The sequence below is a fragment of the Triplophysa dalaica genome, chromosome 4, assembly GCF_015846415.1.
Source record: "Triplophysa dalaica isolate WHDGS20190420 chromosome 4, ASM1584641v1, whole genome shotgun sequence".
In the NCBI taxonomy this organism is placed as follows: Eukaryota; Metazoa; Chordata; class Actinopteri; order Cypriniformes; family Nemacheilidae; genus Triplophysa; species Triplophysa dalaica.
In genome coordinates this window covers 9,502,785-9,528,044 of record NC_079545.1, presented here as the reverse complement: position 1 = coordinate 9,528,044, position 25,260 = coordinate 9,502,785, and the positions used below count along the sequence as shown (strand labels likewise).

Genomic DNA, 25,260 nt, shown 5'->3' with positions numbered 1-25,260 from the left:
GCGGCTTAAACTGCATCTGTCTGATACTTGTATCCAGAGCAACCACGGAACTCTGGGTGCCATGGCAACAAGCCGTACAGAACTCATTCACTGCTGTGAGTTGCGCTCATGCACACATACACACACATGCTCGCACTCAATACATATTAAATGGATACACTTGAACAAACACGGTGAACTATCCTGACAGTACACACACCTGCAGGGCAAGTGGTTTCCAGCGTGCGTTTTTTAGCAGCGCAGGGGTTGAGCCGAGAGTGTTTTGTGGTCTCTTCTTCAGTGTGAGAATGACTCCGCTCGGATCCTCTCGGAGACAATTGACTAAATTCTTCAGCTGCCAACCAACCTGAAAAACGAATGAAACATGATTACAAATATATTTTAGTATTTGTATAAAACCAATTCGTTCGACTATTACCATAGGTGGTGTGTTGATATTTACAGCAAAGCAATTGTTTATCCAATTTCTTGCTACTGTAATTTATTTTCATTACTAATACAGTAGTGAAGAACATATATAAATGATGTAATTGTAACTATATGAATATTATATATTATTATTTTCACATTGCATTAATGTTGTTTGTTCCAGGGTTTGTGACATCCAGTTATCTCCAAATGAGGACAATCAATCATATCTCTACAAACATGAATGCACAATTATGCACGGCGATGCAAGTGCAACACATCTACACACACACACATACATATGACAGCATAACATTGCACACAGTGATACACACCACCGTCTGGTGATTGACCTGAATGACCTCATCACCAGCATGAATCTTCTTGCACTGATCTGCGGGAGACTGCAGGAAAGAGATAGAGAGATCAATTACCCTGTTCATTAAATCTGACAGCAACAATTACACACTTCTGTGTTGTGTTGTATTATTGCATCACATATGTGTGTATGTTAATTTTCCTTATGAAGAAGCCTTTTCATTGAAACCTCATCTGATCTTTCTACTTTTCAGGGATTGAACTTGAAAACTTTCAGTAGCCAGTACAAACCGCGCCAGAACATTCCATAAAATGTTTTGGAAGACTTTAAAGAAGCATTTCAATTTGTTATATGGCTTGTTTTATGAATATAGAAGGAACGAGCATTTGCAAAAACAATGAAGAATCATTTTCGTTGTACTACAAATGTGCATTAGGAATAAAAAATAAAACAGCTCTGTTCTTCCTGCATGAACGTGTGGTAAAAAGGGAATGTAGCTTAATTCATCTACGTATATAAATGATTTAACAACATTACTGGAACAATCATCTATTCCGAGCTTCGCTCCAGCCAGCACTGAAATCAAGTGTCTGTTCTGTACACATGACCTGGATCTTCTGTCCCCACAGAAGAACTGCAGCACAGTATGTGCTGGCTGGAGAACTGTTGCCAGAAATTAGTCTATCATGAATCTAACCTGTATCTCATGTCATTCTTAGTCTGCGTGCTCTTGTTTTTTTAGTATAAAAGAATTTTAAACAATATTTATGGAGCTTTTTTCAATAAAATATTTATAGTGACCAGAGGCTGTCCAGATCTAAAAAAAACCTCAAGTATATATAAAAAATATGTGATTTTGTTACCATATTTCAAGTCTTCTGAAGACATGTGATAAATTTGTGTCAAAGACAGGCTAAATTTAAAATAATTTTGACTCTCCATTAATGAAAAACACATAAAGCACCTGTGGTGGATTGTTGGATGCTGCTGGTTCTCACATGCTTTGTGATGAAATAGTGATATAAAACCTGTGCCACCGCATGTAATTTGAGAACAGCACATTAAATTGCATAAATGATTTTAGCTGAAAGTGAACAATGAATAATGAATTTCTATCCGTTTCTCAGAAAGCTATGGCATGACTTAGGGATACCGTTTTGCATATCTCAAATCATATGGACTACTGTTATGATGGTTTTGTGGTGCTTTTACTAAATATTTTCACATCTACATTATATTCAAATCGAATACAAAAATGATTAATTTTTAGAGCATGTGGTCACTATAAACTGTTGAAAAAAGAAAGATTTTAAAAAGTTATCCTTTAACAGAATAAGTAAATGCTTTGAAATGACATTAAGTTGAGATAAAATGACAGAACTCACATTTTTAATTTGTTTCTCGAGAAGATAGCACATGCCTCCCTAACACACAACATCATCACCATTGAAGACCTTGGACGTTTGCATTAAAATCAACTGATCTTGCTATAAAAGTGTTAAATGTGAGGACTAAATGGTTTTGTATTATTTATACACACTTCTAAAACATTCATTACAGAGATTGAAAACGACCGAAAAACACTCAACTCACATTCTCTGTGGTCCCAGTGATCACATGAAGACCATCATATGTGGACTTGATGTACATGCCCTGAAAAAATATACATAAATATAAAAATACAAACATAAATATAAATATATGCAACCCAAAATACACTGCTGTTGGTGTTCTTTAATTTCTGTTGATGACAAAGGGGATATGGTCATCGTTATTTTTTACTTACCAAGCCTTCACTAGGCATAACATTAGTCAGATGGACGACCTCTAGGTGGGCAGACTGTGACACCAACGAATCGGATGATAACGAAATAATGTGCTCACAGATACCTGATAGAGTCTTACACTGAAAAGAGACATTGAGAGAATAAAGAGAGAGAGATACAATGTATTGTCAGTCTGTGTTTTTGATTCGGTATCTTTCAGTCAAATTATATGGGTTAATAGTGCAATTAACACTGACAACTTAAATTGAAAAAATGATCATATCATTGTACATATATTTGTTAAAAAGCATACCCAGCATCCAAAACATACGCCATACAATGCCAGCCTTTTCAGAAAGGAAAACTGCAACAGTCCATATCATTTACATTCCAAAAGACATTGCCATAACCCTCACTACAACATAATCCAAATCGGTTTAATTCATGAGCTATATGTAGTTTAATTTATGCTATTTTTTCTTTCATCTTATTTTCTTTATTATCTGTCTGTCTCTCCCACACTTTCTGTTCTACAGGCAGTCATCCTGAAGGGAGAAAAAATCATAATCTGCATTATTCAAGATTATTCAGAGTTTTGCTTCAGAGCAGGCTAGATACACGTGACTTCACAATCACGTTTCAATTCAAATGTAATTTTAGGCTGTGTGTAAGTGGAGAAAATATGTGTTCTTTTAAAAAGGCTTTGGATTTTCTTTACATAACGGCACCCCTTAGGATTCCATAGTAAACAGATTACAATTTTCCCTGTATTTTTTTTATTATTTAAAGGTCGAGTCGAAATAATAAAACCTAAATTGCATTTCATCTGAACTATTCCTTTAATATAAAATTTGAAAAAGTTATTTATATATGACACCTGTGTGTGCACATTTGTGTAAAATATAAACAGGTGGAAAATACTCACCACATGTAGAATCTTATTTTCAGTTTCATATACAGTGCAATCCTGAAAAAAGACATAAATGAAAACATTACTAAAGTGCTACGTTAGTCACATATCAAAACACTCAAATACACGTTGTCTACATCTCTCTAACTCACACACACCTGCTGTACTATAGTTGTTAGTTCTAGACAAAGCTGAACGATGTTGTTCTTCAGCACTGAGTACTCAGAAACACTGACAAATGGAGACCTACGAACAAAACATACACAGAGAGATGAGGCCATTACAGCAGACAAACAAAAAGCCCTGTTTCATATTCTCAATAATGTCATTTGCTCCGTTCATTTCATTATTTCTCCATTTCTATTTCATCCCATTTAAGTAATAAGTGAAAGCTTGGCCTATTTTGATTTTATTTCAATTCCATTTAGTTAGATGTGAAGCTATTTTCAGCTCTGCCAAGGTTCTGTTCAGGTCAGTTTCGTTACCTGTCCAGCCATGCGAGCAGATTTTTTGCCGCTCCGATGAGGTCAACGACCGAGGTCAGGAAGTCATTGGGAAGGCGCCGTGAGACCCGTCCATCATAATGGCCCCCGCGACGGCGACCCGTTATGAAGTTCTGCAGATTCTTAGCCGACGCGTTGAGTTTGTGTGACAAAGTGCGCAAATTTTCTGTCTCGAGACCATAGTTCTGCAACAGGATAAATATATATATTTTTCAATATAATACACCCAGCTTTGTCACATGACACTTCTGGGACAAGTATTTATTTTTAGGTCGAGCTTCACCGTTGGAAAATGGAAGCTGGAAGCACAACAATCAATTTTGTAGTTTGTATTTCACACACATAAAAGCAACACCATGCAAGTGTCAGCAGAATATAACAGAACCAACACCCTCAGAGTGTCATCGCAGCACGTGTAGACGGCCATCTCTACCCACTAACAAGGTTACTCTGAAATATAACGCTGCCTACGCTGTGATATGCTATTAAAAAAACGTAATCTATGTCTCCATGCAGATGAAAACGCTATTACTCAAAAAATAAATGCGATTTTCTTAGAAGTGCTTCTTGGTGAGACTGATGTTCTGAAAACCCTAGTTTCTGTGAATCGATGTTTAATTCAGTATACGTTCCATCACGTGAATCACGATTCATGAGTTTTGTGGTTCTCACAGATTATTCTCTTTGCGATTCCTCTAGGTTTGTTCACTGTGCTAATGAATTGCCTATGGAAAGCGATGTTCTCTCAAGTGCGGCCGGACCAGCCCCCCGTCCTAGTTATTTTACGGAACGGAGGGCTTTTCCCTCTTTCCCTCCTCATTTTGTCTTTATATGGTGCGTTTATTGGTCCCCGCAGTGCTGATCTGTCATCATTTTCCTCCGCCGAATGGAAATAGACCTCGGCTGTCGTGACTGTCGTTCTATTATTTAACGCATGCTCCACAATCGCCGCCTCAATCAGAGGCAACAATGCATATTAATATGCAGAAACCCATTTACTGCTCCAACTGTTATTAAAAATAAAGCCTTATATAAATAGGCTCGCAAGTGAGCTCTTTGTAATGTTGTTTATGGCACCTCGGTAAAAGGTTAAAGAGGCATCCAAATAAGTTTCCGGCGAGCACTGCTTTTTAGGGAAGATAGAAGAGAACTAGAACGATTTTAGATACAAACTCTCGAAGGAGGAAGAGATTACGGCGGTGATACTGTTGACGTTTTTAAAGTGAATTAATAAATCTTTCTGTGGTATACGAATTCCTCTAGCAGCCAATCAGGATCACACGCGGCCTACACACACCCCCACCTCTGGTTGTGTACTGGTTGGGAGATTCCCGCTGGGTGCTAATCATTCAGCGTTAAGCAGAGTTTGATTAAAATGTCTGTTGTGTCATTTATACAAAACAAACACATCGTTATCACAGCTAGACTCTATAGCAGTCTTTCACACAAACACACACCAGTGCACAGAGTAAGTCCACAGCCTCCAGAATGAGCTCCTGGTGTCCGATGCGGGTCACGCCAAGCTCTTCTAGTTCCTGATGGGTAATATGAAGTAGCTGCTCTCCAGTGATCTGCTCTCTCTCAAATGTCCTCATGTACTGCAGCAAACAGTCGTCCAGTCCTGGGAGAAAGAGCGAAAGATTCTGGTAAGAGGGGCAATACGTTTTTACTTTTAGGTGCGTTTTGTTAATGTTAAAAAAGACAGCACTCCGAGGATGTTTCACTGTTTCATTGCAATGTTTTCTTAATGTTGAATATATATTTTTTATCTTTTTTGTTATACATTACATACATAAAAGGTAGTACTTCCATGCAAATAAGGATCACTTACAATACTTTGGCAATACAATCACTAATCACTTACTAAACTCATCAATAGACGGATAGAAATTGTAGCTGTCCTTTTAAAACCTTGGATGTCCAAGTTAGCTGTTTTTCAAGAAGCGGAAAAAAACTGTACTTCTCCAAGTTGAGAAGCACTTTTTACTAGGTTTATGATTTATGGCGTACAATAAAAATCCCAAAATATGGAGATACGAGGATGCAGAAGGATAGCAGCGATATGAACATCATGATAGAATATTAGGAAATATGTTAGATGTTGGATATGAAAGAAAATCACTACCAGATCAAAATCTTTTCAGCATTTACTCACCCATTATTACAAATGGGTCAATGACATAGAACAACCACTAGTCAAGTGGTGCCAGCGACATTATTAATAATTGTATTCAATAAATGATAAGAATTTGTGGCTGAAATATGAATCTGAAGTTAATGGTATTTTTAAAACATTTATAGCAGTTGCATGCGATTTTGAGGAAAAATATGTTTGTTCATTTTGTTCACTTAGGAAGACATCGTTAAAGAACAAAATATGGAGATGATTACAAAACCAAAACTCAGAGGAATGCAAAAAAAAAATTCTAAACACTTTAAATGCTAAAGTTAAATACTAGTGTTCCAATGTTACGCATGTCAAGGAAATGAAATCATTTAAGATAAAGCACAGTTGCACCACATTACATTTTTTAAGGCTATGGCCAAATGATAGATGAAAAACAAAAGTTTTAATCTGCATTTACACCACATTCTTAAATTTGGATAGCTGCAATTTATATTATTATTTATTTATTATTTACAATAACGCCTTATGCGTTATTGACCCAAATTCACTTTCTTGAATTTTTGAAGAATCTTCAAAACAACAATTTAAGTAAACTGGGATAGTCTTCAAAAATGTGTTCTGAAGAAAATGTTTTATCAAGACAGGCAAGATTAAAACTGGGTAACCCTTTCTTTAAACCATGACTGAGTGTGATGAGTGATTCTTGCTATAGTTGATGCCTTTCCTAAAACCACATGTCTTTCAGAGAGAGACGCCTTCATTGCTCAAGACTCGCACTACACACGCACACAGATCTCTAGACTAATGTTGACTGCACTACAGAGGGTCTTCAGATAGAACATTCTGAACTTGCAGAAACACACAAGCTGAAGTGTTTTTCATAAATAGCTCTATCACATCCAATACGCACAAAGAAGCTCAGTTTGACCTGTGTGTTACTTTACAATGTGCCTGTAGGATGTCCTTCAACTAAACAGACTCTCTCGTGCTCATTCTCTCCAATCTCTTTTTCTGCTCTAGCTATATGGGATTACTTGGCAACCGTTGCTTAGAGACGAGGAGGTAAGCCTGCACGAGGAATGATAAAGGCCTCCATTTCCTACAGTCCAACACACACACGTCTGTGTCGGAGAGGGATGCGTACAAGTAGGCATACACTGAAAACATTGACACATGTTTCGCACATTAACACATATTGCAAACAGGTTTCTTGATCACTCCCCTTCCTGCCATAGGTCAGAAAACCGAGAGTCCCGCCCAATAATTTGAGTCAATTTTGTCGAGTAGACTGATCAGGACCCTCGAGAAACAATATCTTGATCAAAACCAGTGTTTTCACTTTAGAAAGAACTGAGAACTCACACTGAGGCACTCAAAAACAAAGACAGGATTGTATTTTACCATGGTCAAAATTACACTTTAAACATGTAATCATCACCCAGATGGTTGTTAACTGTAATTCTCTGAGTGTAGAATACATCTCTAACTCTTCTGGTTTAGAGTCCACCAAGCTGTGCTAATGCATTACCCCAGGCATCTGATTCAAGAACAGCTGACAAAGGAAAACATGTATTAGGTTCCTCCCACTGAGCGAGGTGAGTCATGGTGAGGAAACCCCTAAGAAAATGATCAAACACGCGCTGAAAAACACATGCTCACAAACAGCGAACCATTCCAAAGGCAGCTGCTACTGGATCATGTATTTGTCTCCGTCTTTGAATTTTACATCGATTGATAGATCTGTTCAGCACTGCCATTTATTATTTGATCATCTCAGTGACCACGTTTACATGGACAACAAAAATCTGATATTAAAGGGATAGTTCACCCAAAAACTCAAATTTGCTGTTTATTTACTCATCCCCTGGTCATCCGAGATGAAGGTGACATTTTTCCTTGAGTAGAACCATAAAGAAGATTTTAAGGTAAATCTGCATCCCTCTTTGCTTCATATAATAGGAGTCTATGGGGTCCACCTGTCTAAGAGTTCCTAAAGCACATTATTCCAAAGATGCGACTATCACTCAACACTCCCTTTCTGCAGGTGGCGGTAAACGCACCAGACGCTGGCACGTCATCCAACACCAAGAACTACAAGAAGAAGATCGAGATCGGGACGTGTGCAGAGGCTGTACAGTATGAGTAATATTATTAAAAATGACGTTCAGTTTTATGAAAATATCGAACGATTTGCTTCACAACATGTCAACATGTCAACATGTCACCAGGAGGCGCTCTTTTGGAATTATGTGCTTTAGGAACTCTTAGACAGGTGGACCCCATAGACTCCCATTATATGAAGCAAAGAGGGCTGCGGATTTACCAAACAATCTTCTTTATGGTTCTACTCAAGAAAAAATGTCTCCTACATCTCAGATGGCCTGGGGGTGAGTAATTAAACAGCAAATTGAAGTTTTTGAGTGAACTATCCCTTTAACATGGTTAAGACAGTACTCTGATTAAGAATGGACCATGTAAACAGAGCTTTTTGATTAGCTTAATCCATCCAAACTCATAATAAACAAATCGACATAAGACGGGTTGAGTACTCCTATTTTAGTCGCATTATCAAAGTACGGTATAGACACTTACACACCTTAACCGCACTTTTACCGGCGCCTAGGAACTTTCGCAACATTTTGGGACAGGTTACACACACGCACAGCAGTGGACAGCCGTTTCGTTTGACGGCAAACAACATTGCTTCAAGTAAGAAAGCACATTTTTGGTCCGAACGGGAAACAAGCAAGATCCCAACAATTCTAGAAAATAAACAAAACACCAAAGTATCTGGTACCATGGTGAAGACAAACTGTTGATACATGAAATTATGGAGGGAACGTCGAAAGGAGTCTCTTAGAGACGTAATGACGCATGCCATTAATAGAACTACGTAGTGTTACATAAAACGGGAGCACAAAAGGCATATTCTTAAAGCAACTCATGTAAACACCTCAATCGTAATATTAGCTTATTCAGAATAACGCAAATAATTTGATTACTGACCAGACGCGATTTCTTTAAGACTGCAAGGGAAGCTCAGCTTCCCCTATAATTGTCAAAAAATGAATGGTCAAATATATGTACTATTATGTTAACATTTTATTGACTAAAAATGCGTTAAACACGTTCATCTCGAACGAAAAAAATTCGTTCAGAATCAGCTACTTAGGTCGGCTGACTCGATTTCCTTCTCATTCATTCCCGTAGCGTACCGTGCATTACTCTGTTGAAGCCCAGCGTCCACTGACTTCAATGGGGCTGCTTTAAACAGTTTTTTCAGTGCTTAGAAACAAGACGGTCATTGGATAATGCTGCGATTATGTCCCGCCCACGGACGCTCAGCGTCTCTGGAATGAATGGAGGAGTGGGCTGGCCCGGACTCCGAGTGTCTGCGTGATGATTGGAGGGTCTGTCATCTCTTTTTAATCCACTTTTATGTCCTAAAACGCTCGTTTTTTGGGGTCGACATCTTATAAAAACGTATTTCTTGTTTTTTTTTAGCTTGTTTGCTTTACACATTGTCACATATCAGCTTTTTTGTTATAAATCATAAATGACAAGGAGGCGGCAGCTTCTCGCAATGCAAAGAGACGGTTGGTGTGGGCGTGGGCTTGGTCTTCAGATTATGACGCGTATCACTCTGTCTCCATTTCCAACTCAGTCCCATCGCGGATTTTGCATGTGTAGTCGAAAGACAAACTGCTGCAACCTTCATCGTATATTTCACACAATTTCACACCACATTCATTGTTTCAGTTTAACATAATTCCCACATTTCCTCCCGTTGAGTTAAATATATATATATTAGATCGTATTAAATAAATGGACAATTTTTATGATTTAGGCTGAAAATGAGCTTCCCCTCTTTAAAAGATCAGCAGCCGCCACTGTTACTGACGTCCATGTAAACGTGGCCAATGAGAGCAAATTCATCAATGTGCAGTCGAAAATATGTATTTGTCTCTATTGCCTTGTTCTTTGGTTATATTAGAACAATCAAACACATTCCAGCTCTATTGTTTGTTTGAATGTCAAAATCAAACAAAACAGCTATAACATACAGGGCCTGCAGGAGATTTTCTGATCATTTTCTGATAAATAGTTACATACGTTGTCACCAACTTGCAATGTAAAAAAAATGAGCTTTGGCTCAGTGGTCAGTGCACCAGACATATATACTGTACGTACGATTTGTTGGCTCATAGGGACACAGGTTCAAGTCTGACCTGTGTCATGTCCCAATTCTGCACCCCGTCTCTTCCCCCATGCTCCTGTCTGTCTACACTGTCCTATTTATATAAATAGAGTCCATATATAATATAATAAAAAACTAAAATAGGCTGCAAATGTACAAGATGGGTGCAAAAGAACATAATATTACCTAAAAAAAACGAGAAATGTTTCTGTTGCGCCCTTACTTTCAATTTTATTTGATCTATTATGGTGATGGTGTGGCTTTTTGATATATTGCATGACATTGGTGTTGCAAAATATTCTTGCCATCATTTGGGTCCACAGTGCAAACTGCAATACATTAAAAACATGGTTTATTTCAACCACTGGATGTTAAAGAAAACACCTCATTAGGTTGCTACAAAGAAGGAGCAAAAGGAAGAAACAATATCTGTTGGCTTGCTCTTCTATCTTCAGTAGATTACATACGAAGAACATGCTTCATGGGAAAGAAGACACAAAACATTATGATGAATCAATACACATTTTATGAGCAACATAGTGATACAAAAGGGTGAACACATTACTTAAGACATTTTTTTTTAGTTCATTAGAAAAGATTTGAGAAATGACTAAAAATATTCCAGCATTATCAGCAGACTTATGAGCTTCTGGCCATTTTCCAATGTCATTTTCACTACGGATAGTATCCACTGTGTATCTTTAAATTTATATGAAAAGAGAGCCAGACCTTGAAGTGACACGTTTTGTCAACTATGTTAATAATAGCTGTTCATTAAGGGTTGCTATAAACAACTATTTTCCAGGAATGCAGAGATTGACCAATCAGAACCTAGTATTCCAAAGAACCATCTACTGTATATCATATATATGCACTGTTTCTATTTTTGCACGACTGTGGCGCTGCATAGCAGAAGCCAGAGGAAAACTGTAAATTTGCTGCTGAGGCCCATTTTACGTTAGTAAAAACGCCTTACAGTATAAATGCACATCACAAACCCCCTGTTGCACTTATTACTACTGCTTTTGTGTGCCATGGAAAAGGTTCCTTGAATCACTTCTGCTGTCTAAACATTAAAAACCTATTTAGAAAGTATTATTTATGTATGGTAAATAATTATTTTAGTAAAGTTTTGGTTTTGGTTCATGCAAGGTTATTTACTATTTGAAATAACGATTGACTGGAGCTTTCTGTGTGAGTAAAAGAGAACCTGACCTTGAGGAGGTGATGAATGCTAAAATGTTCAGCTCATGTAATGTGTGGGAGAGCGGAGTACCTTCTCCGGAGCACAAAGTTTGTTTTGGGTTTATTTAATTGAATGCATGCATTAAATCAGTATTATTCCATTGCATGAATAACACCGAACTCAGTATAAACATAACCTTAAGTTGATCTTAGAACCATTGTCACCAATGGAGCTACGATCAACGTAGGCGTACAATGCTTTTGGGAAATGCAGCCCTAGCCTGACCTCTGTGGTCTGGTCTCACTCTTTCCAGTGAAAACTGTGTTTGGAAATTCAGGCCAAACTATAGAGACTGTGGAGTTCTTGAACAGGAAGTTGCGATTGAATTCTTTTCCGAAAAGAATTTTATTGTGGGGCATTGTTTTCCCCTTCCGTTGGGCCTGGAAGGGAGAGCTAAAAATGCCGGGCCATTGGACTCCACCGTGAGCAGCCCCGCAGATGGCACTAGGGACGGGGGGACATGACCCCCTCTGATTCATAGTGACCCGATCCGCCCCCCTCACTGTCCCTACTGAAGGCGACAAACATCAGTAAGACTGAGGACTTATCAGGGTTTCCGCTATTTACATTACCCTAAAAAGTGGTGGACAGGCCCGCCGCTCCTTAATTATTTTACAGTCACTGCTTCAGAATCAGGTTTCGGCCACCGACGTTTACTTTCTCTGTGCTCTCTGTGTGCTGCTGCTGGCCTGCTACGACTACTGACCCCGCCCCGGGGTCCAATGAGGAGCTGTTAGCTGCCTCAATTGTGCCTGCAGTAGTGGTAACCATAGTGATCAAATGTCATTGTCTATGACTGAGATGATGATTTTTCGGGACTGAAAAAAATGGACTGTATAACTGCCACATAAAGGCAAATAGCGAATTAACGTTTTGGTGGGTGATAGACAAATAACAGTTTGATCATGCATTGCTAGTGTTGACAGGCAGGCCTTGGTTCATCATTGTTTATCCATGATTTTAAAAAAGAATCCTCCAAGGGCTTTTTAGTGCAAACGATTAGCCCAAAGTAACTACTTGAGCACTAGGTAAAGCCCAAATTTTGCAAAATAACTAACTGAGTTAAAATCATTTGCTGACAGCTTGGTCACCCCAAGTTAAAAAATCCAATCAGCGCCCCTGACAGTCAGTAGTCATACCTCTTTTTTGTTGCTTACGTCATGTGTTGAAGAGAAGTTGAGAAGGGGAGAGGAGCTTAATGTTTTGATTAAAGATTACAAGTGCAAATTAATTCAATAAAAAAATAATGGTGTGCACGGATAAATATTGTATAATAATCACTGTAACACTGTGTAAAACACTTAGAATTTGCCTGTTTGATTTCATGGTGAGTTTAAAGACTTCAAAGAAATATGAAAAAATGGTTGTGGATTCGATGATACATTTTAAATGCTTGGACCTAATTTTTTGATAGTCAATAGGTAAGGGATTTCGGAGAAATAAGCCCCGGTAGTGTGAACAGTCTTGAAAAAACGGGACATGAAATGTGAATTTGAAATATTCTATAAGCAAATTTTTGCCGAATGCAGACCTTCCGCGAGGAAAAGCTGTTTACTTTAGGTATGAAATGACGTTTAAATGTCACAAACAGGCAATTTGTATAAATATAATGTCATATATGATATTAAAAGACATATTTATATTGAATTTGTCAAAAAAATACTATCAAAATTATTTGCTGCATCAGAGTTTCCGTGTGTAATTAGTTTTGAGCAGTTGTTATCTGGGAATAACGGACCTGCAAATGTCATGACTGGCCAATCAGATTCAACAGCCGTGTAATAACCTACAATAATCAATAGCCTTTTAATAGTCAATATCCTCTATGGCAAGAACGATATGTTCAGAATTGAAAAAACTGTACTGATAACTGCAAACAATACTATATATATATATATATATATATATATAGTGTGGGAAAAACTAAGATACCATTCCAAACTTTCATTTAATCAGCTTTTCTAGATGTATTGTGGCCATTCCAGTCCAGTATTTGTTTAATTTCGCTTCACTTATTTTGGCCTGTTTCTCCAGTTTTCATTTTCTGCAAATAAATGCAAATAAAAACAATATTTTTATTTCAAATTAGCAAGAAATATTGTTTGTAGTGGTAAATATTTTTTAATAGTATGTAATGTGCACTACATTACACCGGACTCAGCGTGGCGCGATGGGAGGCAACAAGAAACAATAGAACGTATTAGAACTCATTATAATTATACGTTTTGTCCACACTGGATGCGGCACGGCGCGACAATCCCATTTGAAACGTTGTTTGACGTTACGCATTTTAAAAAGTAGTTACTGGTGACATAACCTCATGCATGTTAAATGCTAATTTTCTATTAAAATTGCGCTTTTCCACTGCATCTTTTTTTTCCATTTACAGTTATACTGTAAATCCTACAATTTCTAAATTCTTGGCTGGCAAATAAAGAAAATCCTGGTATGGTAGGACCAAGGCACTGGTGTGCTTTAAGTACTGTTATTTTATAGGCTATATAATATCAATATTTGTGTTAATTTATATTTCTGTTTTCGACAGATGCTTCCTTTCCAAAGAGGAGACAATAAATATAAAGCAATTGATGACCTACACCAGAAAACCCCCAAGTATTAAAACGAAACCTAAAAGTTCCAATAAAAGCTACACCAGAACAACTTCTGGAATACAAACAAGTTTAATAGGTTTGCAAATGAAACCAATTTATCTCTGGTCAGGTTTGATTGGATAAAACAGGTGAGCCAGTGGCTTATGGAGTGTGGCCACGTTATGATAACAGAAGATGGTGAAAATACATACTCTGATAAGTAACAGATTAGAGCAATAGTAGCAATGAACTCTGGAGGAAGTGAGGTGCCAATGTTCACTGTTATCTGAAACATGCTTTGAAATATTATACAATATTAATTTAACTCTCCTATAACAAACTATAACAGTAAACAAAACTGAACCAACAATAAATGCAACTATTAACTTAAACACAACATCCACTCAACTACTGTGCCAAATGTATAGCCACAGTGTCCCGTCATCACCTGCTTAGTATCTTATATCCCGACCTGCATGATTTCTTCAAATGTAAGCTTAAAAGCTCAAAACTAGTCCAGCAGTAGATCTTTACATTACAATTAGAGTAATGTTAGACGAAGCAGATTATTATTCAAGACACCATGGGTATACACATTTCTGTACCAGGTCAAGCATCTTGTCACTCTGCCAAGGGTAGAGGGAAATAATCAAATGCACACACACACAATGTATCACCAAAAAAATGCCAATGACATCTGGTCCAACACAGCAAACAATAAATACCAGTAAACAGTAATACATTTAAAATCTGTTAAAGTGACATATGTTTGCTTGTCCGGAACCTCTAAGAAAGTCATATGCAGTTGCGGAAAATAGCAAGTCCCAGCAGACTGACCCTGGATCAGATGCACCGAGGTCTGATATGTCAGCAATAATTCGAAAAATGATCCACTGGCAGCTGCTTTATAATTCGCTCTTTATCTGAAACAGGGTGCAGAGTTTCTGAAAATGAAAAGCCTCCTGCACAACTGGCCGTGAAACCTAGTTCTATAAAACACAGAACTGGTTCACTACTTGGATTGCTTCACACATTCCAAAAGACAAAGCCTTATTTCTGTACCAATCGAGAGACTGGACAACAATATGTGTAGAGGTGTTTAACAGATAAAAGGACACAGAAGAGATATTATGGCTAAATGTGGGCCGCACATTGTTTTAGCTTGTTTTCAGCAGTGGGGCTGTCTTGGACATAAAGATAAAGAGTACAAGTGCTCACCTATCCGTTATAAGGTTGTTGGCAAAGATTTTTGATCTTCGAAATGCTCATTCTTTAGAGATTATGAGCAGGAGAATTCGTGGGCACTAATGCCCTTACACTTCACTTTAGATTAGATCTGATCTCTCTGGTATTTTGGTTCTCTGTCTCTCCACCACAGTTGCTTCATTGTGTCTTTATGTGTCATCTTCACACAGGAGCGTGTCATTAATTGAAAGGTGTTTGGAAATCAAATACACGCTTTCAATTTTACTCCCCACTGTAACATGCCCCTGAGGTCTGACTGCATGACGAAACCTCCGCGGTGTGACTTTAACTGTCTGCAAGCGGCATTCGTCCGATAGTCTATTTCCCGAAGCGTTTGCGTGTGGGGTGGGGGGAACGGCCGAGGCTCAGCTGGTTTGCACAGATATCGTCATAGGTCTTCTAGTCCCTGGATTTCGCGCATCCGCACCGCAACACACTGGTTCTGTCCATGGTGCTAGTTCTCACAGCGAGAGATGGAGATTTGTTCACTGAGGCTGGAAACGGTCTCTCTCTCTCTCTCTCTCTCTGTCGCACTGTGCACTCTCTATCTGTGTGTGCAAATATGTACGTGTGTGTTGTATGAAAAAGAAATGTCGTCCTTTGTGTCATTATAAGCGTCCTTTCGCTCATCTGCTTGCAAAACACGCGTGAGCGCGCACACAGACTCACACACATATCACGAATCCTAGACCACACGCGCACACCCCCCTCTCGCGCGACGCGTGTAGCTCTGCGCGGATCACACACACCATAGTGCGCCGAACAGAGTCGCAAAATGGCACACCAGCGCGATCAATACCTCACTGCACGGAGAGTCTCATCCGTTCAGATCCAGCATGCAACCTCTACCCTGTACCCTTCTGCCCTCCCCCTGGCTATATGTCATATATGTAGGGTAATAATCGCATTCATTTGTATTACCTTTCATCCAGTCCAGCACCTGCTTCGGGGACCATTTACTGATGGGTTCCATGACCAGCGCCATGGCTGGTGCGCGTTGATTTCCCGATTGAATTCTGTATGGAGCGCGCGGACCATCCGAACCCCGAGAAACAGAACAGCTAGATCACGGGGGGACATGTGATTCCGTTACATGGACAGCGACGCGCGCGCGGCAGGAGCGGAGCCGTTGGATACATTCTCGCGAAGAACTGCGACTGTGAGAGATCCACGCGCGCGACTATACCCCGCCCCCTCCAACTCTCTCGAACGGCCTCTCTCTCTTTTCACTCTTCCAAGCGTGCACCTGCTTCTCCAGTCTACGAAGCAGAGATGCAGAAAAAAGTGTCTATCGCCCCCCTCCCTTTCACACTCGCAGCGCTGCAGTATCACAAGGGTCAGCGTTTCCGTGAGCGTGGGGACTGTTCGGTGACACTACCGATAAACACTGAGAAGCTCCACTGGGTCCTATTCTGAGAGCCTCCTGTGGGTGAGAAACAAACGAGTGTTTGGCAAACGGCTACTTGGTATGCGTACTCGTCTGCGCATCGATAAATAGGTAGGACCGTTTCTGGTGCGCAAGAACTCGTTCTCCCGTCCGCGCCTGGAAAAAAATCTGCGCGCCCGTTCGCTTACGTCACCGCAGCCCCATTTAATCGTCCAGGAAATTTAGAGTGTGCGCCTTTTGAACCAATAGCTGAGCTGCAGAGTGAGGTAACCACCGCAACCGACCGAGCCAGGGAAAGGGGGTCACCCGATAAAATAGACAGAGAACCGAGTCTGTCCAAATCAAATGATTTGAGAGACCCAGAAAACAAAGCAGATTGGTGAGCTTTAGTCATGTATGCGTTTACATTCCTGACCCACCACCAAGGGGCACGAAAATATAAAAGATCTAGATTAAATGTTATTCTGGCACAGGACATTTCCAGGACTCGTGTAGAGAGAGCGCATGAGAAGGAGGAGAGCGGTCCATCTGGTATTGTGGTGTGCCTCATGGTGCCAGGCTAAAGAGCCTGTTTAGATGCCCACAGAGCAGCTACAAGAGTGTGAAGTAGCCATGTTGGCACAGATATCACACATTTACAGATCACAGCTAACAGTTAATCCTGATGATGTTGCTATGAGTTTGGCTCCTATGTACCAGTGCCAGGGTATCAGCTGGCACATAGACATACACACACACACACACACACGTACACTCGTATTCACACACTTTATTTCTCATGGCCCATTACCTGTCATGTTAGTACCTCCCTATATCTGACGTCAGAGAGACGTCAAACAGAGAATGTCAGCAAATATGATGAAAGATTTAAATACCAATCCATTACTTTATTCATATATGATGTTTAATTTAACACATACTTTACAAAAGGGAATGCATTTAGCTGTAAACATCGAAATCATATGAAACAAATGAAGTCTTAGAGCACAGAGTGAATGACAATGTCATGGCCAGTATGACATAACCCATCGTGGAGACATTGGAGGCCGTTCTGAAAGATACCAGCAGAGGGCGCCCGAACCCTGGTAATCTACATCCAGTGTAATGTATCAATAACACCAGCAGGTGGTGCGATTTAACAAAAAAAGAGTAATTGTCCACTCTCACGTTGAATAAACTTCATTCTTATTTTATCTCAAATAACTCATAAAATAATCACAATATAGATGTATTAATTATTAACATTCAGAAAACAGGATATTTGCTGATGACGTTTCAATCAACATTCAATCAACAGGAACAGGACTGAAGGAAGCAGTAACAGTTGTAAACGTCCTTACATAATCTACGCATGACAGGTCGGTTCCTCTTTTCTTAGAACAAACTGTGGTAATACTGTTTAGTAAAACTTAAAATGAAAATAAAAGAAAGGATGGGAGGTAATAAGTAAGGAGAAAAAAGACGGAGTCATAATGTTGAAATTGTGCTTCTGGTTTCTCTACAAGTCCCCTCTGGTTTGATAGAAGCTTTTTAGCGTTTGGTGGCTACTGGTTATTATGATACACTTAATGAGTGTTTACTGGACCAGTAAAAGTTTCTCTTCTCTTTCTCTCCTATCTGCATTTCACTTCTGCACTAGTTTGTGTAATAATCTTGCACGTACTAAACTTGGCATTGTGTACTAATACATCTTGTTTAACAAATTATACAGGCACTTGATTATTAGCTCTATGAATATAAAGGTCCAGTTGCAAACTTGGTTTTTTATTTTTATCAATGTACATCATCATATATGACCCTGGATCACAAAACCAGTCTTAAGTAGCATGGGAACATTTATAGTAAAAGACAAAAATACATTATTGAATGGGTCAAATTTAGAGTTTTTTACTTTTATGCCAAAAATCATATATTTTTTTCTGCCTTAAATATATAAAAACTTTATTTTTTCGAGCGGATGACCAGCCACAGCACCTCTGATTAACAACTTCAAAGGCAATTTTCTCAATATTTTTTTTTTTTGCCCCCACAGATTCCAGAGTTTTAAACTGTTTTATCTCCGCCAGATATTGTCTCATCCTAACAACTCATACATCCATTACAATGTAAATCCAGATGATGTCAAATCTAAATTTGGAAATATTACCCATAAGACTGGTTTTGTTGTCCAGGGTCACATATATAAAGAAAAAGATGCAATAAAATTATCTATTCTGTATGTTTCATAATTTCCTGTTTTTTACTCTCGTCATACTGTCTGTCCTAATACATGTTCACTGTAAAGCTGCTTTGCAATAGTGCAAAACTCTGAAAGGTGCTATAAATAAATACAAAATTAGAACTGAACTGAATACTGTTGGCACTTAGGACAAATTTCCACTTTAAATAAGGCATTTACTAAAAGCAAATGTGGACACAGAAATACATTTTTGTTGAAACACTTAACAATTTTTCCCAGTTAAAATGATCTCCATTAATGAGTTCAAGTGATTTTCTGCTGTAATCCACATTGTTCCCCATGCCATTGCTAAATGATTTTTGTTTTGGTAAAAATACATGGGACCAAGAGAGGGAATTTAATGAGAACAGGACTGACGTTATCATGATGAGTGCGTGTGTTTACGAGGGTGGCTCCTCTGCTTCTGAGATACGCAGCACAGGTGAGCTGAAATGGGACGTGGCCGGAGCTGAACAAGTGCTCAAGTACCGCACAACATTTTTGGCCATCTCTTCCCGATTGGTGCTGTGCTCTTTCGGTACTGTCAGGCTGGTGGACACCAGTGTTGGCATGACATCAGTACCAGGCAATGATGATCCACAGCAAGCCATGTTGTGCATGTGCTGACAAAACACCTCCAGCATTTGGATCTCCAGATAACCATTCAACATGGAGTTGGTGAGCCTCCTCTCCCAACCAGGACCCTGAGCACTCTCCATAACAAGATAGCCCTCATCCTGCTGTGTTTCTGCCTTTACCTGTTGATTTTGATCCTGAGAAGGTTCCAGAGAGCTCAGGTCCAGAGATTGTAGCAATGGCACCTTGTCCTCTGAGCTAAGAGGGTCTGGGTTATGAGGACTCCAATGATCCAGCCGGTCGCCTGCTAGTCGGAGGTCCGGATAGTCTTTATAGAAGCTGGGACAGCACCAGGAGCAATACAACGTCATGCCCAGGTGATCTTCCCCACCACAGCGACGAATAGGCACAGCATTGCTGGGTTCAGAGGCCCGGCAAGGTCCTGGCTTTTCAGGGTCTACAGGCCTACAAGCTGACAGGAAGAGAACAATGTGTGAGGAACCAAAGAGTGAGGAAACATTCTAGATTTGATACGAAGTACTTTTGCAAGCACTTAAATGAGGAAGTGCAAAATGTTAATAAGATCATATTTTAGTTTTTGAAGGATTTTAGTGAATCTTTTTCTTTTGCATTGCATTTAGTGTAATCATTTACAACATAGAAATACTTTTAAATATAACAGCATCGTGTCATTCACTACTTTAATACAGTACATTGTTTTTGACAGTAATTGTTGCATCATAAATTAAATGACAGGTAGAAACTTTGTCTTTTACAAAACAATGCATTATTATTGCTATTACACAGTTTTTAGCTTGTATGCTGTACGTCTTTTCACTACTCTTTACTCATTGCAACACCTGAATTTATGTGTTTTTTCTGTGTGTGAGCTCAAATTCTCACCAGCATCACACTTCCTTCCTGAACTTAATGTTTTAACATATATTAACTGTTCAAGAACTAGGAACACTCTTATCATCTAGGATTAATGAGTTGATATTTTACACCATTTTTCAAGTAAAACATTTAAAAACAGGTAATCTCCACAGGTAATTGGACATATCATTTCATGTTATTATGCATATGTATGATATTATAACGTATTACTATTAACCCATAATTCTGTGGTTACCCACCTCTCACACTTTGTGGTGTCAGAGATGATCTGGCAGCAGCGTTCGCCATACCAGGTTCGGGGCGGTTGATGGGCCTGCGTGAGTGTGTGTCATTGTGTTCAGCATGATTCCTGGCGTCATATTTGCAGTTCAGAACATGAAGGAAAGCTTCTCCGAGCATGATAGCCACCTACACTCACAAAACCACTTTAATGAATGTGTTATTAAACATTTTATTCAATCACTCTTTTAGAGTGAGTCAATTACAGGAACAGAAATAATCAAACAGGAAAGTGTCAAATTAAACTCAGTAAATTCAATAGCAAAGCGTAACATCAAACTGATAAGAAAAATTTAATGTAACATAACACGTCAAATATAATAGTTTATGCAATGCATATCATACTGAATTATTGAATTACTATGCAGATCACGCACACACACATTCTGCACATTAGCTGCACTTCAATAATAATATTCCTTAATAAATGAATAATTACAGTTAATTTACCTTGAATGTGACCGTGCTAGACATAAAAAGATTGCATAAATCAAACAAAGATCACTTCAATTTCACTATTATCTCGATCTATATCATGATCTACTATATCACTGTGTATCTATAAATTATTGCAGTCGTTTGAACAATAAAACGTGAAGGAATAGTTCACCCATTAAACTCACCCTCAAGTTGCTCCAAAAATGTGAAAATTTCTTTCAAATATCTTTCTCTGTGTTCAACAGAGAAACAACTAGAGGGTGAGTAAATGGCCACACAATTTTCATTTTAGGGTAGTGTCCCTTTAAAACCTTTAGACAACTGTGTAATACATTATGAACGGATTAAATGCGTTGTTTTGTGGTTAAAAACCCTGAAAGAATACGATATGCACTAATTTCTAAAGAATGAAAGATATAACGAAATGAAAGCCTCTTACCTTGTTTTAGAACAGTCGGGTACCTGTTTGTACGGGTTCTATCTATCTATCTATCGATCTATCTATCTATCTATCTATCTATCTATCTATCTATCTATCTATCTATCTATCTATCTATCTATCTATCTATCTATCTATCTATCTATCCCATGGATTAAATGTTTCGAAGGTCTGTAGACTGTCGTCTCTAACTGCTCACTGAGGAAGTAACGACAGTTATAGATCTCTGTCTTACACACCCAAGCACTTACACAGATTATGCCTCTGCGTGAATAAAGCAGAAGTGAGATTGTGGCACACACACGCTTTACAAAAGCAAGCAGACACATCTGCACACCTGCTTTAAAACTCTAGTCATGCAAATAGCCATCCATTCAAAAATGATGCTGTTTAGGTACAGCAACACAGGAGCATGAAAGACGTTCTGTAATCAGATAAATATTAACTTTTTTCATTGCGCTTTTGATTATTCGCGCTACAACAAAATGCACTAAACTGGGAGAGCGTGCGTCACTAAATCAGATCTACAAAATATTGTATAGGAAGTTTTGTCCTTGGATTTAACACCTCTTTTTGCGCTGAGGGTTTCGCGCGTAAAAGCACAGCGGAGGTGAGAATCTGGCTCCTCTGTGGTTGTTCTAGATGCCCGCCGATTGGTCAAAAAGCACATCAATCATAGTGTCGCCACGCCCCCACCCTCCCATTCAACCACTGGCTCTAATGTAGCCCTGTGTTTACTACAGAATTAGTGCATAGCGGACGACAGTCTCCTGAACTGTGAACTCCGAATAACAAAAGATCACTTGTTAGTTTTGCATAAAAGAAGAAAAAATTCCCACACTCAACATGCCCAAGAGAAAGGTATGTAGAAAAGCCGAGCGCGGCATACGGCTACACTTTTGCCCTTACTAATCAGTCGTGAAATTTGGAAGCCCTCGAGACAAGGGTTTTTAATAGAAATTGAGGCGACTGCTTTAAAATTAGTGGGTAAGTAAAAATCGGTGTTAATTTTGCGAATTTTCCCCCGCCGGATCGCGGTGTTTTTGTCGACGGCACCGCGTTCAGCAGGAGGGTTTTAGTTGAGCAGTGCTGTGCTGAGGCTCGGCTTGATCTCATGCCCGTGCAGCCGCAGCCATGCTGCCCTCTCTCCATCTCCAGCACAGCCCGACGAGAAAACCGACGATAATAAAGCCGATCGTGGCTTAAAAGCCGTCAAATAGGGACTAAAAAATAGGGGGATAACTCGTATTTTCGAAACGAGTGTGATTTTAGGAAAAGTCGGTCACGTTAATAAACAATTTTAATGCATTTTCTTTGTTCGCCGTGGAAGAGGGGTGTCATGACGCCTGCTTGACGGTAGGTGGCAGCGCTGAGGCGGGAAAATCGCGCCCCTCCTCCTTATTGAAATATGTGTATCCCATGTCGTGGAATACCTCTGTAAAATACTTTTTGCATTTTTGCTTACTGACAAATAAACTGTGCGTTGTTGTGTGCTATCCATCTGTTAAGGCCACGTTAACTTTAATAAAGCATAACGAAAAGAAAAGTTGGGCTTACAGGTGTACCAACGTGCAGAATAGCACAACCCATCTCCGTCTCTAAAAGTTTTTCCTGCCTTTTAAGTGCATAAAATGTTAGTTTTTATAACTTATATTTGTTTTGTGTTTATCCAGGGAGCTGATGGGGAAGTCAAGGAGGAGGTAAGAAAGATGCATTGCTCCATGTACATGAATGCAACTCTGCCACATGCCTTTGCATAAACTTTTTCTTTCTCTTCTTGTAGCCTCAGAGAAGGTCTGCTAGATTATCAGCGGTATGTCTTTTTTTCTATACTTAGCTTTAATGTCTTTATACTTTATTTCATTAGTTTTAGAAAGTGTTAAACCTTAAAAATAATTTAATGTGAGCGCTGATCTCAGATTAACTACAGGACTAATGGGGATCTATAAAAGTCTACCCAAGTTAGTTATGTTTTGAAAGTAAACTGATTTATTAAGTCGCTTATCAATAGTTTAGGAAAATTAAAAAATATCCTTTTGCATTGACCACATGTTCTTTTTACTCTCACAGAAACCAACAACTCCCAAACCTGAACCCAAACCCAAAAAGACTCCCAAGGTACAAATAGTAATTATACTTTCATAGATGCGCCATGAGATGATACATGATCACGTATGTGTTACTCGTATTAATGCTTTTTTGTCTGATAGAAGGAGAAGGAGGTAAATGATAAAAAGGAAGAGAAGAAAGCAAAGGTAAAGCCTGACGAATCCAAGGAGGAGAACCAGTCGGAAAATGGGGAGACGAAGACCAATGAGGTATTCAATCACTGAGTGTATCTCATAAGGTTATAAAAACATTGCAGCAGGACATAATTCAACCAATTCTGCAAATCTTTTTAAAGAAAGACATTTTTGACCAAAACTGAAGTAGCAGCATTCTTATTTGTTTATCACTTTAAATTTTCAGGTTGAGAAAACTCCAGACGAGGAGGCAGAAACTGAGAAGGAGGACCCGAAGACAGAGTAGCACCACACCTGGTCATCCGTCTGACCGTCCATTTCTTTCCCCTTTTCTTCCGTTTTCCAGTTTTCTCTCTCCCTCTTCAGCTCTCTCAATAACCTCCTCTCTGCCCATCACCACCAGAGGAATATTTTTATCAGCGAATTTGTAAATACTGGTTCAGGTTTTTAGCACAAAAAACAAAGCTGACTAATAGGTTTGCCGCGGCTATATCAGGTGTCTACAACACGAGCGGTGTAAAAAAGGCGGCATCTTTCTTTTGTTTTATTGTTTTTCTTTTTTAGTTATTTTATTTTTAAAGCGGATGGTCTGTAGCTTGGTTTCGGAGTGGGAGGTGGGTGTTGAGTGTTGGGTGGTGCTATGTTCTGCTCTCAGTCTGTATGTTAGTGCTTGTGGTGTTGTTCTGGAGTCTGTGGCGTTTCTGTACGGGGTTTGTTTTATTTTTTATTTTAAACATAATGGATTGTCTTTAAGAATGAGGAATGCATCACACAAATGTAAAAGACAAGTGAAAAAAGAACTACATTCCAGGATCGGCATTAGATGGTGAATCCTGGCTTTTTAAAAATGGTAACGCCTTTGCAATTTGTTGAAACAGTTTAATGGGACTTTCTTTGGAAGCCAAAAATACCTTCTGTTGTTATAAAGGACTTTTTTGAAATTATGGGATTCCAACAAAAGTTTAAAGTGTTTTTGAAGTTTTTTTAACACTGAAAATTCATCTGTGAAAAAGTGTCCCCTATAATGCTCTCGGTCTCACTCAATAAAAATCCATCATTGGAGTTTTCCTCAAGATGTCTGCTGTGGTCTTTTTAATGGATTTGATAGCTTTATTAAGAAGTAAATTCATCAGTTAAATCATGTCTAAATGAATATGCAGACTTTTCATGAAATGCTGTTCTGTAAACCATTACTGTATTTGATGACAGGTCCCAGTTCATTTCTTTTACAGTGTGTTATACCATTTTAGCAACAGATTTGGTGGTTTCATGCAGTGTTTGATTCTTAACAAATTATCCTTATCACCTCAGTGCCCAAATGTGAGTGAGACCAATAATCCCTAAATATAAATATCTGTTTTCTCCATTTGTAAATATTGTTGATGATATTTGAGACAGTTTGCAAAAACTATGTAAACAGAATATTGTTCTGCTACTGAGTGCATCCTTAAGATGTGCCCTACATGTTG

The 25,260-nt window shown here is 38.8% G+C and overlaps 3 protein-coding genes across 7 annotated transcripts in view; 1 reads left to right on the top strand and 2 right to left on the bottom strand.

The window, feature by feature from the left end:
• Positions 1–16,474, bottom strand: part of si:ch211-26b3.4 (connector enhancer of kinase suppressor of ras 2) — a 29,583-nt gene extending 13,109 nt beyond the window's left edge. Inside the window, exons 1-9 of one of the 2 annotated variants that reach the window (XM_056746926.1) lie at positions 16,236–16,474; positions 5,364–5,527; positions 3,889–4,091; positions 3,562–3,649; positions 3,419–3,460; positions 2,514–2,633; positions 2,321–2,380; positions 744–812; positions 200–346 (exon numbers count right to left, since the gene is read on the bottom strand). In XM_056746926.1, the coding sequence (XP_056602904.1) occupies positions 200–346; positions 744–812; positions 2,321–2,380; positions 2,514–2,633; positions 3,419–3,460; positions 3,562–3,649; positions 3,889–4,091; positions 5,364–5,527; positions 16,236–16,299 (957 nt within the window). In that variant the 5' untranslated portion in view covers positions 16,300–16,474. Of the gene's footprint in view, positions 1–199; positions 347–743; positions 813–2,320; positions 2,381–2,513; positions 2,634–3,418; positions 3,461–3,561; positions 3,650–3,888; positions 4,092–5,363; positions 5,528–16,235 lie in introns of those variants that run through there. The other variant, XM_056746927.1, reaches the window with a different exon arrangement.
• A 1,099-nt stretch (positions 16,475–17,573) lies between these two features.
• On the bottom strand, positions 17,574–21,784 carry si:dkey-237j10.2 (uncharacterized protein LOC568721 homolog). Of its 3 annotated transcripts, none has more exons than XM_056744865.1 (3): positions 21,549–21,784; positions 20,632–20,817; positions 17,574–19,967 (listed from the first exon to the last, which is right to left on the bottom strand). In XM_056744865.1, the coding sequence occupies exons 2-3, from the start codon at positions 20,789–20,791 to the stop codon at positions 19,321–19,323; spliced, it is 807 nt and encodes a 268-aa protein (XP_056600843.1). In that variant the 5' UTR covers positions 20,792–20,817; positions 21,549–21,784; the 3' UTR covers positions 17,574–19,320. The 3 variants fall into 3 exon arrangements, with proteins under 3 accessions (XP_056600843.1, XP_056600841.1, XP_056600842.1); XM_056744863.1 differs by having other exon boundaries at positions 20,632–20,800; positions 21,549–21,783; XM_056744864.1 differs by lacking the exon at positions 21,549–21,784 and having other exon boundaries at positions 20,632–21,534.
• A 467-nt stretch (positions 21,785–22,251) lies between these two features.
• Positions 22,252–24,864, top strand: hmgn7 (high mobility group nucleosomal binding domain 7). Of its 2 annotated transcripts, none has more exons than XM_056746405.1 (6): positions 22,252–22,409; positions 23,222–23,248; positions 23,332–23,361; positions 23,619–23,666; positions 23,762–23,866; positions 24,018–24,864. In XM_056746405.1, exons 1-6 carry the CDS (start codon positions 22,395–22,397, stop codon positions 24,075–24,077), a joined length of 285 nt encoding a protein of 94 aa, XP_056602383.1. In that variant the 5' UTR covers positions 22,252–22,394; the 3' UTR covers positions 24,078–24,864. The 2 variants fall into 2 exon arrangements, with proteins under 2 accessions (XP_056602383.1, XP_056602382.1); XM_056746404.1 differs by having other exon boundaries at positions 22,254–22,409; positions 23,759–23,866.
• Positions 24,865–25,260: the final 396 nt, after the last annotated feature.

Excerpts from the sequence above, each read along its gene's own strand:
- si:dkey-237j10.2 (XM_056744865.1), bottom strand. The coding sequence starts at position 20,791 with ATGCTCGGAGAAGCTTTCCTTCATGTTCTGAACTGCAAATATGACGCC. Across the intron at positions 19,968-20,631 it reads GACACCACAAAGTGTGAGAG|CTTGTAGGCCTGTAGACCCT; the intron begins GTGGGTAACCAC and ends TCTTCCTGTCAG.
- hmgn7 (XM_056746404.1), top strand. Across the intron at positions 23,667-23,758 it reads AACCCAAAAAGACTCCCAAG|AAGGAGAAGGAGGTAAATGA; the intron begins GTACAAATAGTA and ends TTTGTCTGATAG. Across the intron at positions 23,867-24,017 it reads GGGAGACGAAGACCAATGAG|GTTGAGAAAACTCCAGACGA; the intron begins GTATTCAATCAC and ends TTAAATTTTCAG.